Raw genomic sequence first — 18,671 nt, 5'->3', positions numbered from 1 at the left:
ATGCTCATTAAAACAGCTGCCCACTGGTACACCATCAGGCCTTCCAATCTTACGTCACGCCGGCATGAAGTTATATCAGCCTAAAGTCCGCTCACATAAGAGTAGCATACACAAGGCAGTGCTCAGTTTGCAAGAGACTTTGTGGTCAGTGAAAACAAAGCCTTTCTGTCATAGTGCTGCGCTGCTGCTGAAGTATCCTTATCTCCATGACAAGCTAGTGTTCATGGACAGCACCATGTTACTGGACCCATGGATCCTCCTCTGTTACCGTCTCAGATGAATAGAGTGCCAGCGGTTGGAGAGTACTGGGGTCTCCTTCACCCTGGTGCCACACATTTATCTGGACAGCACTGTGCTTGCAGGACAGATGCAGCCACCGCATTCTCTCAGGGGTGGAGTACAAGGCGAGGCCTCGGGCGAGGGGTGGGGGGCGGAGGGTGACAGCAGAAGTGGCCTGACTGAGACAAGGGGAGGAAAGTGTAATGAGAGCTGTGGAAGGTGGAAGAGGGATGCAGGGTGAGAGCAGTATGGTAGCACTGTTGCTTCACAGCGCCAGGGTCCCAGGTTCGATTCCCAGTTTAGGTCACTGTCTGTGCGGAGTCTGCGCATTCTCCCTGTGTCTGTGTGGGTTTCCTCTGGGTGCTCCGGTTTCCTCCCACAACTCCTTACGTCGTGCTGTTAGGTGAATTGGACATTCTGAATTCTCCCTCTGTGTACCCGAGCAGGTGCTGGAGTGTGGTGACTAGGGGCTTTTCACAGTAACATCACTGCAGTGTTAATGTAAGCCTACTAGTGACAATAAAGATTATTATTATTATTAAATGGCAGGCAGAGGAACAAGGAGGTGGATGATGAAGAAAATCAGTAGAAGGCAGAGGGAAGACTGAGGGAGGGGACCCTCAACAAAGCTGCATGAAACGCTGACAAACTAGCGGTTCAAAGGGATGCCACATAATTTACTGGAAAGGGGATGCAGGAAGGCTCCAGATAAGGTGGGCATTGGTCCAAGTGGGCATCGACGCCTCTGAGGCACGATCAATTTGGCTGGAGACGAAGTTGAATTCAAACTGAGGCTTTATTAGTATCTGAAGTGTGGCCTCCTACAGCAGCTGACAAAATGGCAGCGAGCTGAAGGCCACGCATATTTATAACCCGGCTCCTGGGCGGAGCTAGCATGCAGGGGCCCAGGTGAACCTGTAGTGCAGGTTCTACCGTACAACCCTTAATATCAGAACACAGTGGTTTCCACAGCCTCACGGGTGATGGGCTTGGTTGGGGAGGTGGTGGTGGTGGAATTGAGCAGCAGCCTTCCTCTTGAGGCTGTTAGCCTGTTTCCTTTAAGTTTGTTTTTAAAATATTTTTATTAGGGTATTTGCAAGTTTTTATAATAACAATAACAGTGACATAAACATGGTACAATAAACATTTCCACCCCCATCACAATCTTCACACACCCCAACCACAAAACAACAGTCCGGCCCTCTTTCCGCCCCCCCCCCCACTTTGGAATTCTGCTTCTGCTGACATTTTCATTTCCCCCGAGAAAGTCGACGAACGGCTGCCACCTCCGGGTGAACCCAACCATTGACCCTCTTAAGGCGAATTTTATTTTCTCGAGACTGAGAAACCCAGCCACGTCACTAACCCAGGTCTCTACACTCGGGGGCTTCGAGTCCCTCCACATTAATAAGATCCGTCTCCGGGCTACCAGGGAGGCAAAGGCCAAGACGTCGGCCTCTTTCGCCCCCTGAATTCCCGGCTCTTCCGAACTCCAAAGATCGCCATCTCCGGACTCGGCACCACCCGTGTTTTTAGTAGCGTGGACATTGCCTTAGCGAAATCCTGCCAAAACCCTCTAAGCTTCGGGCATGCCCAGAACATGTGGACATGATTTGCTGGGCTGCCCGCGCACCTCGCACACCTGTCCTCTACCCCAAAAAACTTGCTCATCCGGGCCACCATCATGTGTGCCCAATGGACTATCTTGAATTGTGTATTAACCTTGCTTAGGGCAACCGCCGACAGACCCGCCTCTATCTCTGCTCCTAGCTCGTCTTCCCACTTGCCCTGAAGCTCCTCCACCGGAGTTTCCTCCGCATCCAAAAGTTCCTGGTAAATATCGGATACCTTCCCCTCTCCCACCCATGTACTGGAGACTACTCTGCCCTGTATCCCCGTGGTGGCAGCAACGGGAAGGCCGGAACCTGCCTTCTCAAGAAGTCTCGCACCTGCAAATACCTAAACCCATCATTCCCTGCTGGCAATTCAAAATTTATCCTCCATGGCATTCAAGCTGGGAAAGCTCCCGTCTATAAATAGATCCCCCATCCTCCTAATCCCTGCCCTTTGCCATCTCCGGAACCCACCATCCAACCTACCTGGTACAAACTGATAGCTATTATAAATCGGGGTACACACTGATGCTCCCTCCGCTCTCTTATATCTCCTCCACTGCCCCCAGAGTCTCAGAGCCGCCACCCCCACCGGACCTGTGGAGTAACGGGCTGGCGAGAACGGAAGAGGTGCCGTTATCAGTGCTCCCAAATTTGTGTCTTTACATGACGCTGCCTCCATCCGCTCCCACACCGACCCCTCCCCCACCACCCACTTTCTAATCATGGCTATATTAGCCGCCCAGTCGTAATTGCCAAAGTTCGGCAGCGCCAACCCACCCAACCCCCGACTGCACTCCAGCAACACTTTCTTCACTCGCGGGGTTTTACTCGCCCACACAAAGCCCAAAATAACCTTATTCACCCGCTTGGAAAAGGCCCTCGGGATGAAGATGGGGAGGCACTGAAAGACAAACAGAAATCTGGGGAGGACCGTCATTTTCACGGTCTGTACCCTCCCCGCCTGTGATAGCGGAAGAATGTCGACCTCTTAAAGTCCCCTTCCATTTCCTTTATCAGCTGGGATAGGTTTAACTTGTGCAGTGCCTCCCATTCCCAGGCCACCAGGATTCCCAGATAAGCAGAAGCTCTCCCAGCCTCTTCTCCTGCCCTCTTTCCACGAACATCTCGCTTTTCAATTTATACCCCGAAAAATTACCAAATTTCCCGAGGATCCGCATAACCTCCCCCATACCCTCCAACAGGTCCGAAATATACAAGAGCAGGTAATCTGCGTAAAGCGAGACCCGGTGCTCCATCCCCCCACCCCCCACCCGAACCAGCCCTTTCCAGTTCATAGAGGTTCTTAACGCCATGGCCAATGGCTCTATGGCCAGAGCAAACAGTAGCGGGAGAGGGGGAACCCTTGCCTCGACCCTCCGTGTAGTTTAAAATACCCTGACCTCAGCCGGTTCGTACGCACACTTTCTACTGGTGCCTGATAGAGCAACCGCACCCAGTCAATGAAGCCCTCACGAAACCCAAAACTTCCCAGCGCCTCCCACAAATAATCCCACTCCATCCGATCAAAAGCCTTCTCCGCATCCATCGCTATGACCACCTCCATCTCCTCTCCTTCTGAGGGCATCATAATAACATTTAAAAGCCTTCGAACATTGGCCTTGAGTTGCCTGCCCCTTACAAATCCTGTCTGGTCTTCCCCTCTCACCCCAGGGACACAATCCTCTATCCTTGTGGTCAGTATCTTAGCCAGCAGTTTGGAGTCCACATTTAGTAGAGAAATTGGCCTTGATGACCCGCATTGCTCCGGATCCTTCTCCCGTTTCAGGATCAATGAAATCGAAGCCTGCGACATTGTTGGGGGGAGGACTCCCTTCTCTCTTGCTTCATTAAATGTCCTTACCAGCAGTGGGCTCAATATCTCTGAAAACGTCTTATAGAATTCCACCGGGTAGCCATCCGGCACCGGGACCTTGCCCGACTACATGTCCTCCAGCCCCTCAACTATTTACTCAATTTCAATTGGGGCTCCCAGCCCTTCCACCAGATCCTCATCCACCCTCGGGAACCTCAACTGACCCAAAGACTGCCTCATCCCCTCCGCCCCAGCCAGGGGTTCCGACTCATATAATTTGCTGTAGAAGTCCTTAAATACCTCATTCACCCTCACTGGTTCCAGGACTGTGATCCCACCTCTGCTCTTTACTCTCCCTATCTCCCTGGCTGCCTCCCTTTTTCTAAGCTGCTGCGCTGACATTCTGCTAGCCTTTTCCCCATATTCATAAATCCAGGCTTTCCTCAGCTGTTCCACAGCTTTCCCTGTAGTCAACAGCCCAAACTCCACCTGTAATCTCCGCCGCTCCCACAATAGCCCTGTGTCCGGGGCCTCCGAGTATCTCCTGTCCACCTGAAGTATATCCTCAACTAACCTATCCCTCTCAGCTCTTTCCACCTTTTCTCTGTGGGCCCGTATCGAGATTAGTTCCCCTCTGCCTTCAAAGCTTCCCAAACCGTCGCTACAGAGACCTTCCCGTATCATTTGTTTCCAGGTAGTTTGGGATGGATGTGTTCACCCTCCCACAGATTGCTTCGTCCGCTAACAACCCCACATCCAGCTCCATAGCGGGCATTGTCCTCTCTCCAAACTGACATGTAGATCCACCCAATGTGGGGCACGATCCGACACTGCCATTGCCGAGTATACCGTATCCACCACCCCGGTATCAGAACCCTCCTCAGAACAAAAAAGTCGATGCGAGAGTATACCTTGTGGACATGGGAGAAAAAGGAAAACTCCTTCGCCCTTGGCCGTGCAAATCTCCATGGGTCTACTCCCCCCATGTGTTCCATAAACCCCTTCAATTCCTTTGCCGCGTTAATTCCGGATCAATGACTGTATTAAAATCTCCCCCATGATCAGGTTATGTGACTCTAAGTCTGGGATTTTACCTAACACCAGCCTCATAAATTCCACATCGTCCCAATTCGGAGCATATATGTTCACGAGTACCACCTGCATCCCCTCCAGCTTCCCACTCACCATTATGTACCTAATACCCATGTCTGACACGATTCTCCCTGCCTCGAATGCCACTCGTTTATTGATCAAGATCGCTACACCCCTGGTCTTTGAGTCCAGCCCTGAGTGGAATACTTGGCCAACCCACCCCTTTCTCAATCTAGTCTGGTCTATAGCCTTTAGGTGTGTCTCTTGTATCATTGCCACGTCCGCCTTCAGCCCCCTCAAATGCGCAAGCACGCGAGTCCTCTTGGCCGGCCCATTCAACCCTCTAACGTTCCATGTAATGAGCCTGGTCGGGGGGCTTCCCGCCCTCCCCCCGCCTACCGCCCCCGTTACCCGCCACCCCCCGGCCCCTTTTTAGGCCAGCCTCCAGCTCTCGACCCCGGCCTCCTCGAGCCCCCCCTCGGGCATTCGCCATCCCCAAAATCCCATTTGTATTTGTCCCCTAGTAACAGTTCCTCCCCTGTTATCAAAGCAGCTCCCCCCCCCCCCCCGCTCCTTCCCCCCTGGCAACAGCACTAGAAACCCAACCCCCCATTTCAAGCTCCAGCTTAACACCTGCTTGCCCCCACTGTGCTTCCGTGAGTCAGACTTGATAGCTCCCACCCATGGCACCAAACAGTCTGTCTCTCCATTGTTCTCTCCCCTCTCCCCCAACTTGGACAAACATATTCAAAGCATCACATTCCCCAGTGAACAAGCATCAAAAAAACAGTGGACAAACAGGCACAGAAAAAAAACCAACCACAGAAACCACCCCCTCCAACCAGCTCCCAGTAAGACAAAGTTAACTTTAACCATCGAAACAGCCCCTTATTGTACATAACACTACTTATTCAAACCAGCACAAAAGTGATTTTCAACAAATCGCCACTACAATACTCTCCAAGGATTCAGTGTCTTCACCTCCAGTCTTTTTCCCTTGATGAAAGTCCGTACATCATCTGGTGTTTCGAAATAAAAATCCCGTTCCTCATATGTGACCCACATACGGGCTGGGTACAACATCCTGAACTTCACCCCCTTCTTAAAGAGGGCCGTTTTTGCCCAATTAAACCCAGCTCGTCTCTTGGCCAAATCCACGCTCAGGTCTTGATAAATGCGCAGCTCACAATTCTCTCCGTTCTTTCTTGGCCCACCACACCGCAGAATGTGTTCCTTGTCCAGGAATCGGTGCAAACGTACCACCATCGCCCTCGGTGGCTCGTTCGCTCGGGGCTTCTTTGCGAGGGCTCTGTGCGCTCTATCCACTTCCAGGGGCCGAGGAAACACCTCAGCCCCCATCAACTTCTCCAGCATGTTCATCACAGGACCTCGCCTCCGATCCCTCACTGCCTTCAGGGAGGCCGATGATCCTCAGATTCTGACTCCTGGACCTGTTCTCCAGGTCCTCCAGCTTCTCCTGCATTCTTTTCTGGTAGTGATTCATCATCTCCACCTTGGTCTCCAGCACAGTTAGGTATTCCTCGTGCTCGGACACCGATTTTCTCCACCTCCTGGATCGCACGTCCGTGGATTGCTTGATTCTGCACCACCTGATCAACCGAAGCCTTGAGCAGGTTCAGCATATCCTTCTTAAGCTTGGCGAAGCAATCTTCAAAAAACTTCACCAGCTGCTCCGTCGACCACTGTGCCGTCTCCCCGCGGCCCTGCTGCTCCGCCAGGCTTTCCCACGTTGCCAGCTCTGCTCGCGTCTTTCTTGTAGAACTTTGTTTTCTTACACGGCCACTTCTGGTCCAATTCTCCATACACTGGAGGGGGATTTCTCCTCACTGTCTCACTCTTCACCGATTTATCCAATAAAATCCGGAAAAAAACAGGGGGAAAAGGTTCAAAAGTCCATCACAGGCGGGAGCTATCAAATGTGCGACCTACTTCCGCCACCGGAAGTCCTGTTTCCTTTAAGTTGATGACACCTGCACAGTCTGATGGAGACAGTTGAGCTGGAGATAGTGGTATAAATGTGCTGGACTGGTATTTAATTATGGCGCTGGGACCTTCGAACCTGCCAGCTGACGGCAGCAGATGAATCAGCCAGGAGATTTGGAGGGTAGCATAATTAATAAAGTGAAGCGATGAATCTGGTGTGGGATCCCAGCATTCTGCCAAAGGGAAAGGTGCTGCCAGAGTGACCCACCATCGGACCTAGTCTCAAAAATAGAGAATTCTTCCCCCTATAATGATAATCCGCAGGTTCATGCCAACAGACAAGATTGAAATATCAAGCACTGGTTTCTTTTTAAAATACATACTGGGATGAATTCTCCACCGGGGGATTCTCTGTTCCCCTGGCAGTGCACCCCCGCCCATTGGTTTCCTGGCGTCGTGGGGGTGGCTACAATAAGAAATCCCATTGGCCGGCGGTGGGAACAGATATTCAAACTGCCGGCGATGGTGTATTGCCGAGGAACATGTGGTTAGGGGGCGGAGAATTCACCCACTATTTTAAAAATTTAAAGTGCAGCAGAATTAAATCTCATGGTAGCTTTGTCAGCTCCTTGACAGCCTTGAAAGTGCTTTGACAGGTTTGTAGTTCCAGTGAGCTGATGTAATTTTTACACACAATCATGCATACTTTTAAAAATCCCAAAGGGCACCTGACCAACACCTAAGGGTGCCTTACCTTCCCTAAAGGGTGCTTTACTTCTCCCCTTGGTGCCCATGATCAAAGAATTACCCCAGAACCATAGAATTCCTACAGTGCAGAAGGAGACCATAGAGTGATAGAGCACTCTAACCAAGTCACTGTCCCCTCCTATCCCTGTAACCCCATAACCCCACCGAAGCAGCGTATCTTTTGATACTAAGAGGCAATTTAGGTTGGCCCATCCATCTAACCTGCGCATCTTTTGGTCTGTGGGAGGAAATTGGAGCACCCGGAAGAAACCCACGCAGCCACAGGGAGAAAGTGCAAACTCCACACAGGCGGTCACCCAAGGCTGGAATTGAACCTAGATCTCTGGCACTATGAGACAGCATTGCTAACCACTGTGCCAGGCGCCTTACCTCTCCAAAAGTGTAGGCCCTGCCTATCCAAACAAATCTACAAGATTCAGACGTGCTCCTACCAGTTCAAATCTGCACATTTAGGGTTCCAGACCTTACCAAAATCACACATGAATGGAGGCAGCTGTTGATTTATATGGGTAGCTGCTTCTGGAATCACGGATATGCAACTTATAATCCGCTCCCATTCCCCTCAACTGTAGAAATGGCTGAGGCTGGGTGCGTGGGCTGTTGCTTCAGGATCCAAGCCTTTGCCGGTAATCATCATGCAGAGACTTTATCCATCTGTCCGAAAACTCAGACTCCCTTTCAAAAGCTAGCAGCCTCCTAGTAACTGATTTGTGTTTGTCTGTCTTCCCATTGCTATATTTTGAGATACTGGGCACTTAAATCCTAATTTCCTTTAGTTAAGCTAATGCAATTAATTTTCTTCTACTGCTACTGTTGTAGAAGTAAAATAGAAACAACTTTTTAATTCTGCACAATTAGAAAACCATCGATTGATTTTGGAAGCTGAAGATGGATACCAATTACCCTCTACTTCCTGATGGTTCAGAAGTTTCAGAGTTATACTATTTGAAGTTTTGGCCTTCAATAATTTGTTGCCTGGAAACATGACACAATGCCAACAGATAGTAATAGCTGCCTGAGAGATAAGTAGAGTCTTCGGACAGTAAAAACATCCTGAAAAAGAACAGTTTCAATCAGTTTACTTGATTATACTGGCGTTTCATTTTGCAAAGACAAAGGACCTCATTAGGATGCCAAGGAAGTCTATAGAGATGGTTGCATTTGTGACTGAATTTGCATAATTATGCATACTTTTGAGCTGTAGATGTGTAAATGTCTATAACTACTGTAATAAAGCATTCCACAACTGTTTCCTTTGAATAATTTGCTTCGAAAAGCTAATTAAAAACAGTTGGTAACTGCCCATGCTGAAAGCCTCATTTAGTAATTTCAGCCTCATATGGCAAGACATATCAGTAAATGACTTGTATGTTGTTGCATTTGAATTATATATTACAGCGAAATCTCAGCACATTTTCTATTTGATTGTCTAATGCCTATTTGTGCCCAATCCATAAATATGACAGTCATTACTGTTCGATATTTTTGTGAATAAAGACTTGGTTGTTGAAGTATGCATGTGTGTAATAAAAATGTAATAATTGGTAATAAAAGTTCATTTTCACATCACGGTGGCTTGATTTGTACATAATGTATTTGGCATTAGCTTTAGTTTTAGAAGACCAGTTTCCCCCGAGGGCAAGGAAAATATAATTGTGAACGATCTTGGTATTGGTATAATGGAATAATAGGAGCTACAAAATCATGAAGACCATTTAGTTCCATTAAACGACTCTCATGGCAATTCTTTCTTGTTGAATTAGTCTTAATTCTTACATTTTAAATAATTAAAAGTAAAAGATGAATTCCTATGTTGTGCACTTCTTTAATTGGTTTTACGCTTTGGTGAAAATGAGGCCTCAGTTGATGAGGCGAATTAGCCAGAATCGGAAACATGTTGGTTGTTTTTGGTTAGCTTTCAAATTAATTAACCCTCGTTTGTTTGACAGAAAGAGGACAGGTGAAAGCGGGTGAGGTTAATGGAGTGGGGGGGGTAGGTGAAGGGACTGGGTTGGAGTGGCTTTGCTCATCTGGGGCGGGATTCTCCCCTACCCGGTGGGGCGGGGTTTCCGGCGTGATGGAGTGGCTGGAACCACTCCGGCGTCGGGCCGCCCCAAAGGTGCGGATGTCTCCGCACGTTTAGGGGCCAAATCTTCATCTTGAGGGGCTAGGCCCGCGCCGGAGCGGTTTCCGCTCCACCAGCTGGTGGGAAAGGCCTATGGCGCCACGCCAGCTGGGGCCGAAAGATCTTCACCGGGCGACACGGGTCCGTGCATGCGCAGGAGGGTCAGCGGCTGGTGACGTCATCCCCGTGCATGCGCAGGGGAGGGGGTCTCTTCCGCCTCTGCCATAGTGAAGACCATGGCGAAGGCGGAAGACAAAGAGTGCCCCCACGGCACAGGCACACCCGCGGATCGGTGGGCCCCGATCGCGGGCCAGGCCACCGTGGGGGCACCCCCCCGGGGCCAGATCGCCCCGTGCCCCCCCCCCCCCGACCCAGGAGCCCGTCCGCGCCGCCTTGTCCCGCCGTTCAAAAGGTGGTTTAATCCACGCTGGCGGGACAGGCATTCCAGCAGCGGGACTTCGGCCCATCGCGGGCCGGAGAATTGGCGGGGGTGGGCCCGCCGACTGGCGCAGCGCGATTCCCGCCCCCGCCGAATCTCTGGTGGCAGAGACTTCGGGACATGGCGGGGGCAGGATTCACGCCAGCCCCTGGCGATTCTCCGACCCATCGTGGGGGTCGGAGAATCCCGCCCATGGTCCCTGATATTCAATTATAGGAATTTTCAGGAGACGGCATAGTGCGGTGGCTCCAGGAGCCCAAATTTGTGGTTGAATCTTGGGATCTCTAGAAATTGGCTCAGTATCCTGAAAAAGCCCAGAATAGAAATACTGGGGTAAATATTTGTATTGCAGCCAAGGGCAGCAAAATGGCAGAGAAGATCACCCACCTGTTGTAGAACTCACCAAAATTTCCATTTAATTGAAAACCAGGCTATTACCCATGCTGATAAAACCAATAATTAATCCTTACATTACAAAGCAGAGTTAGGAAGGGATTTCAGGTCACTGTGGATGTCAAGAGGTTTTACCTTAAACAGTTTGGAGATCACCACACAAGGAACAGTAGTGAGGTGGTAATGTTGCTGGTCTAGTAATCCAGAATGCTGCAAACATAGATGATTTAATAATAATAATCGCTTATTGTCACAAGTAGGTTTCAATGAAGTTACTGTGAAAAGCCCCTAGTCGCCACATTCCGCCGCCTGTTCAGGGAGGCCGGTATGGGATTTGGAGTTGCAAACATGCAACCAATGCTGTAAACATAGATGATTTGGAGTTGGGGACCAAATGCGATGTGTGCAAGTTTTCAGATGACACTAAGATGAGTGGTAAAGCAAAAAAGTGCAGAGGATACTGAAAATCTGCAGAGGAATTTGGATAGTTTAAGTGAATGGGCTAGGGTCTGGCAGATGGAATACAATGTTGACAAATGTGACGTTATCCATTTTGGTAGGAATAACAGATTATTATTTAAATCATAAAATATTAAAACATGCTGCTGTGCAGAGGGACCTGGGTGTCCTAATGCATGAGTCGTAAAAAGTTGGTTTACAGGTGCAACAGGTGATTAAGAAGGCAAATGAAGTTTTGTCCTTCATTGCTAGAGGGATGGATTTTAAAACTAGGGAGGTTATGCTGCAACTGTATAAGGTGTTAGTGAGGCCACACCTGGAGTATTGTGTTCAGTTTTGGCCAACTTACCTGAGAAAGGACGTACTGGCGCTGGAGGCTGTGCAGAGGAGATTCACTAGGTTAATCCCAGAGCTGAAGGGGTTGGATTACGAGGAGAGGTTGAGTAGACTGGGACTATACTCGTTGGAATTTAGAAGGATGCGGGGGGTTCTTATAGAAAGATATAAAATTATGAAGGGAATAGATAGGATAGATGTGGGCAGGTTGTTTCCATTGGCGGTGAAAGCAGAAGTGGGGGCATAGCCTCAAAATAAAGGAAAGTAGATTTAGGACTGAGCTTAGAAGGAACTTCTTCACCCAAAGGGTTGTGAATCTATGGAATTCTCTGCCCAGTGAAGCAGTTGAGTCTCCTTCATTAAATGTTTTCAAGATAAAGATAGATAGTGTTTTGAAGAATAAAGGGTTATGGTTCGGGTGGGAAAGTGGAGCTGAAGCCACAAAAGATCAGCCAAGCTCTCGTTGAATGGCGGAGCAGGCTCGAAGGGCCATCTGGCCTACCCCTGCTCCGAGTTCTTATGTTCTTATGTAAGTCATGAGTTCAAATCCCAACACATAGGAGGGAGATTGAGAACCTAGTGGAGTGGTGCAGCGACAACAATCTATCCCTCAATGCCAGCAAAACTAAAGAGCTGGTCATTGACTTCAGAAAGCAAAGTACTGTACACACCCCTGTCAGCATCAACGGGGCGGAGGTGGAGATGGTTAGCAGTTTCAAATTCCATGGGGTACACATCTCCAAAAATCTGTCCTGGTCCACCCACGTCAACACTACCACCAAGAAAGCACAACAGCGCCTAGACTTCCTCAGGAAACTAAGGAAATTCAGCATGTCCACATTAACTCTGACCAACTTTTACAATACTATAGAAAGCATCCTATCTGGCTGCATCACAGCCTGGCATGGCAACTGCTCGGCCCATGACTGCAAGAAATTTCAGAGAGTCGTGAACACAGCCCAGTACATCATACAAACCTACCTCCTATCCATTGACTCTAACTGCACCTCCCGCTGCCTGGGGAAAGTGGGCAGCATAATCAAAGGCACCTCCCACCTGGCCTACTCACTCTTCCAACTTCTCCCATTGGGCAGGAACAAAAGTCTGAGAACACGCACAAACAGACTCAAAAACAGTTTCTTCCCCACTAATACCAGACTCCTAAATGACCCTCTTATGGACTGACCTGATTAACACTACACCCCTGTATACTTCACCCGTTGCCGGTGTTATATAGTTACTTTGTGTACCTTGTATTGCTCTATTATGTATTTTCTTTTATTTCCTTTTGTGCACATAGTGTACCTTGTGTTGCCCTATTATGTATTTTCTTTTATTTCCTTTTCTTTTCATGTACTTAATGACCTGTTGAGCTGCTCACAGAAAAATACTTTTCACTCTCCCTTGGTACACGTTACAATAAACAAATCCAATTTACATAGCAGCTGGTGGAATTTAAATTAACTGAATGAATAAATCTGGAATTAAAAGCTAGCATCAATAATGAGGCTGGTTAAGCACAGGGTTAAAGAGCTGGCTTTTAAAGCAGACCAAGGCAGGCCAGCAGCACGGTTCAATTCCCGTACCAGCCTCCCCAAACAGGCGCCGGAATGTGGCGACTAGAGACTTTTCACAGTAACTTCATTTGAAGCCTACTTGTGACAATAAGCGATTTTCATTTCATTTCATAATGGTGATCATGAAATTACTTGATTGTCATTAAAACCCACACTGGTTTACTAATGACCTACCATTAGGGAGGCAAATCTGGTTGGGCCCAAGCAATGTGGTTGATTCTTAATTAACTGCCGACTGAAATGACCTAGAAAGCCACTTAGTTGCATCGAACCATTACAGAAATGTCAAATAAAAAATGGCATGTTTAAGGGACATCTTGACAAACACATGAATAGGATGGGAATAGAGGGATATGGACTCCGGAAGTGTAGACGTTTTTAGTTTAGACAGGCAGCATGGTCGGCGCAGGCTTGGAGGGCCGAAGGGCCTGTTGCGATGCTGTACTTTTCTTTGTTCTTTGTATGTGTCACCGATTGGGCAGTAGAAATGGTAATGCTCAGTCAACCCTCATTAGCATCTGGGAACTGGTGACAAAATAGCGAGAGCTGTCCCACAGACTCATCAAGCAACAGCCTAACATAATCATTCCCACTGAATCATACCTTTGAGAAAATTTCCCAGACTTCTCCATCGCACCATTTCTGGGTATGTCTTGTCCTACTGGCAGGACAGACCCACCGAGGTGGCAGCAACATGGTATAGAGGAGGAAGTGATCCTGGGATCAAATTGACTTCAAACTCAATTAACTCTCATGGTATCAGGTCAAACACGGACAAGGAAACAACTTGCTAACTATTACTTACCACCTTCTCTCAGTTGGTGAATCAGTGCTCCTTCCTCCATGCTGAACACTAATTGGAAGAAGGGTGGCAAAATCTACTCTTACTTCCTGTTCATGGCCAAGAGTGGCTTGGTGGCACTTCTCCTGGCTGAGCTGGTTGAGTTCTGAAGGACATACCTGCCAGACTATCCCTTTCATGGTTGTGAGAGAACAAATGGGTGAAAACCTATTGAACTCGCCCATGAGGTGGCACGATGGCACAGTGGTTAGCACTGCCGCCTCACAGTGGAAAGGACCCAGGTTTGATTATGGCCTTGACTGACTGTCAGTGTAGAGTTTGCACGTTCTCGCTATGTCTGCGTGGGTGCTCCAGTTTTCTCTCACAGTCCAAAGATGTGTAGGTTAGGTGAATTGGACACAGTCAATGTGTGGGGTTACAGGGATAGGGCAGGGGAATTGGCGTAGTTAGAGTGCTCTTTCGGAGGTTTGGTGCAGACTAGATGGGCCAAAGGGTCTCCATCTACACTGTAGGGATTCTATGGATACTTGGCACAGATGCATCTAGCCATGACCGTTTTGGTAGGAGTGATCTCCTTGTGGAGACAAAGTCCCATTTTCGCAATGAGATTATCCTCCACCATGTTGTGTGATGCTATCACTGTACTAAATGGGACAGATTCAGAACAGACCTTGCAACTCAAAACTGGGCATTCATGAGGTGCTGTGGGCCATCAGCAGCAGGATTTTATTCGATCATAACCTGTAATCCCTAAATCTAGCATATCTCCCACTAGACCATTATCATCAAGCCATTATCATCTGGTTCAAAAAGGAGTGCAGAAGGGTGCAGCATCAAGCATGCCAAAACATGAGATGTCAACCTGGTAAAGCTACCACATTGGACCATGTACAGCAGCATGTTAACAGAGTTAAGTGATACCACAACCAATGAGTCAGATGCAGTCCTGCCACATCGAGCCTTGAATGGTGGTGGACAATGAAATAACTAACAGGAAGAGAATGCTCCATAAACATTCCGATCCTCAATAATGGAAAAGCAATAAATATCAGTACAAAAGGCAAGGCTAAAGGATTTGTAACCACCTTCAGCCAAAAGTGTCAACTGGATAATCCATCTTGGTCTCCTCCTGAGTTCCCCTCCATCACACATGACAGTTTTCAGGGAATTTGATTCACTCCATCAAGAAATAACTAGATACACCAAAGACCATGAACCCTGATAACATCCCAGCATAGTACTAACAACCCATGCTCCAGAGCTAGCTACATCCCTAGTCAAGCTGTTCCAGTACAGCTCCTACACTGACATCTACCCAACAAAGTGGAAAATTGTTCAGGTATGTCCATAATAATCAGGGCAAATTCAATTTGACCAATTACTTCCCCATGGGCCTACTCTTCATCATCTGTAAAATAATGGAAGGGGTCAGTAAAAATGCTAAAGAGTGGTAACCTGCTCACCAGTACTTAGTTTAGAAGAATGAAGGTGATCTTATTGAAACATAAAACATAAAACATAAAAGAGTGAATGATGGGAGGATCTTTCCTCTCCTGTGGCAAGTTAGAACTGGGAACACCATTTCAAAGCACGTATCTCATTTAAGACGATGAGGAGGAATTTCTTCTCTCTTCTCTCAGAACGTCATTAGTCCGTGAAATTCTCTTCCACAGAGAACATTGTAGGCTGGGCACAGTAAGAAGTCTTACAACACCAGGTTAAAGTCCAACAGGTTTGTTTCGATATCACTAGCTTTCGGAGCGCTGCTCCTTCCTCAGGTGAAACAAACCTGTTGGACTTTAACCTGGTGTTGTAAGACTTCTTACTGTGCTCACCCCAGTCCAACGCCAGCATCTCCACGTCATTGTAGGCTGGGACATTGAATATATTCAAGGCTGAGTTAGAAAGATATTTGATTGTCAGAGGAGTCAAAGGATTTGGGGGCAGGTAGGAAAGTGGAGATAAGGCCACAGTCAGATCAGCCCTGTTTTTAATTGAATGGCGCGGCAGGCTTGACAAATCAACTCCTCCTGCTCCTGTTTCTTATCATCCTATTTCCCCACCTCAGTCGCTGTTGCAATCAGTTCCCCTTATCAGCACTGCCATCCCTTCCCTGCTGACCGGCTTTCATATTTGCCTGACAGCAGCCATTGATTTCACAATGGCACAATCCTCCATCCAGCTTCTAATGAGTTCCTGGCTAAAGCTCATTGGTAATAAGGCCTGAGGCATGATTTGGGATTTGTCGTTGACCCCCTCCCCATTCAGGCAAAAAGATTGTTTTCTGCACTCAGATTTCTAGGCCATGTTCTTTTACCAGCCTCTTACTAGGTGGGTGTTTTGAATTTAGAACCAAAACTGGATAATCTTTAGAATGGCATTGGTTGATTTGTGCCAGATTTTTGATAGACAAGGGAAAGAAGGGTTATGTGGGGGTCCACATTCAGATCAGCCATGATCTTAATGAATGGAGGTTCAGGCATGATGGGATAAATAGCTTTTGACTGCTCTTATTTCTTATGATCTTCAAATTCTTTCTCTCTTTATATATGTTGCTGGACCTAACTGAGTGCTTCCACCTTTTTCTGCTTCAATTTCAGATTTCCAGCCTCCACAGTACTTAGCTTCTGAAAATATACAGGTACGGCCATATTAATGTTGATTTGATGTGATATCCGTGAAAGAGTCTACAAATTCACAATTGCTAAAAATAAGTGTCAATGATTATTTTCATTTATCAAAAACTTGTTCAAATTCTGAATCTACAGCCTCGATGACCCTCTAGTTCTTTTACCTGTTGACTCTGGCTCTGAAAATCATCCAAGGTGGGTAAGTCAGCAAGGTACTTCTCCAGGGTTTCTATTCTTTGTTGCCGATCGTGGCTTTGCTCAGATTCTTTCTGCAGTTTCTTTTTCAGACTGCCGATATATTTCTCGCGTGCTTTCACCTGAAGCATAGCACAGAATTATTCATGAGAAGCCAGACCTTTCAGTAACATGCCACAGTTTAGTAATGATGGTGCTCCAGAATGCTAATCAATGATCTGCATGACTGAGAAGGACAAGGGGAAGCTAATAAATGAGCATTAATGATCAGACCATTAATCAGTGTCACTAGTTCTCATCTTAGAAGTGGATGATGGATATTCCATAAATTTAAGTGACTGGCTGGTTTCTTCAACTGCAATTCAATTGGGCTTTCCTGGAGATTTATGGAAATATAATGGGGTATTAAGTACTTTAAAAGCATTTAGAAGCTTGAAAGGACCGTGATCTTGCTGGTTCCGTGAGGCTTATTTATGCTTCTCTATATTTCCTTAATCACTTTTTTATGTACCCTTTTCCTTGATCAATGCAGCTCTGACAGAAATGTAAGCATTTGAGAATTAAATGCGTAGCTTTCTCATGCTACAACAGGATTTGGAATATCTATACTACATTCTGAGTCAAACAGGGGACAGAATTTTCTTGCCTGTTCACTTTGCTCTGCAGTTGGGATTGACAAAGTTTTGCGCACACTCATCACTTTCCAAATAACAATGAGGTTTTTAAACACTGAAAAAGAGTTGGTGATTACATTAATTCTTTTTTAATCCTTAAAATGCAAACATGAAAAATTAGCATTTAAAAAAAAATTGTTGACAGGATGTGCAAACAGTGTTGGCAAGGCCAGTATTTATAGCCCATCCTTAATTGCCCTTGAGAGGGTGGTAGTGAACTGCCTTCCAGTAGCACGGCTAGCTGTGGTGAAGGTACACCTACAGTATTGTAAGGGAAGGAGTACCAAGAGTTAGGCTCAGCAATGGTAAAGAAACGAGGATATATTTCTAAACTAGGAGAGCTTGTGACTTGGAAGGGAACTTGGAGATGGCAGTGCTCCCATGTGCTTTCTGCCTTTCATCTTCTAGGTGATAGAAGTCATGAGTTTGTTAGCTGCTGTCAAACAAGCCATCGCAAGCGCAGCAGTGCATCTTGTAGATCTTATATACTGCAGCCATTGTAGAGGGAGTAAAGATCTAAGGTGGTGGATGGGACCAAGACTGCTTGGTTTTGGATAGCGTCAAGCTCCACATTCCTAACTTGTACCATTTGGACACAGGATCTGAGTTACTCACCTCATGCTGCTGATTAAGATGGCCGTATTATCCCTAATAATTTCAGAAATATATGTTTCATATGTATATATATCTCAATTATAAAGAACCCTACAGAATACATTTGGATTTTGGGAATACATTTCCTAAGGTCTGGTTGAATGAAATTCAATTTCACACCAATTTTTTTACTTAACGTCTGATGACAATATCAAGGCTTGGTTATACTTCATGGAGCGATGGTTTCAACATTTTTTAGTTCTACCAGTCTTTGGTAATCACAGGGTTTTACCTTCTCTTCCATTTTCTTTATTTCTTCCATGTATTTGTGTGTGTTTTTCCTGAGGCACTCATTGAGATGTACAATCTCGAGCTCAGCTGCAGACAATTTTTGCTGTAAGTCGGTCTTTCCACAGTTAACCACTTTGGATGTTTCGGTAAGGTATGCATGTCTCATATTCTGACAAGGGGATTCATGCTGCTGAAGGAAGGAAAAAGATATCCATTTTTTAAAACGAATCTGAGTTCTGGTAATCTTGACTCTTTCCATTGCAGCCCAGCTTGTGATGTAAGAAAGTAGAGTCAGGTCACTTTGGATGTTAAACCACAATGCAAAAAAGCGAACAATCTCAGCAGGAGGTAATTTTATGTATCTATAGAGGCAAGACTGTTTATTAATAAGAAAATTGTGGCTGATTTGGGCTATCAGCATTGCTGTCAAGGCTCTCCAATGACAGTCAAGGATCTTAAAATTACTGCTTAGATACCATCTCTAATTACATACAATTTTCCAGTATATAAGAGGCCATTCAGTCCAAAAGGTCGATGCCACAAAAAAGGCAGCCAATTCTGGAAATACACAGCAAATGTGGCTGCATTTGTGAAAAGATTAACAAAGTTAATGGGCATGGTTTTTCTGATGGCGGGGTTTCCAG

The 18,671-nt window shown here is 46.8% G+C and overlaps 1 protein-coding gene across 3 annotated transcripts in view; it reads right to left on the bottom strand.

Annotated features, from left to right (window-relative positions):
* The window catches only part of cep85l (centrosomal protein 85, like), a 447,302-nt gene that overhangs the window by 61,768 nt on the left and 366,863 nt on the right, over positions 1-18,671 (bottom strand). For 2 of the 3 annotated variants that reach the window (XM_072499390.1, XM_072499387.1), the window contains exons 6-7: positions 18,029-18,217; positions 16,438-16,590 (exon numbers count right to left, since the gene is read on the bottom strand). In XM_072499390.1, coding sequence (XP_072355491.1) covers positions 16,438-16,590; positions 18,029-18,217 — 342 coding nt within the window. The remainder of the gene's footprint in view (positions 1-16,437; positions 16,591-18,028; positions 18,218-18,671) is intronic. The other variant, XM_072499389.1, reaches the window with a different exon arrangement.

The sequence above is a fragment of the Scyliorhinus torazame genome, chromosome 4 (assembly GCF_047496885.1).
Source record: "Scyliorhinus torazame isolate Kashiwa2021f chromosome 4, sScyTor2.1, whole genome shotgun sequence".
In the NCBI taxonomy this organism is placed as follows: Eukaryota; Metazoa; Chordata; class Chondrichthyes; order Carcharhiniformes; family Scyliorhinidae; genus Scyliorhinus; species Scyliorhinus torazame.
Note: the sequence above shows the minus strand (reverse complement) of the source record. Positions and strands in the feature narration are given on the sequence as shown.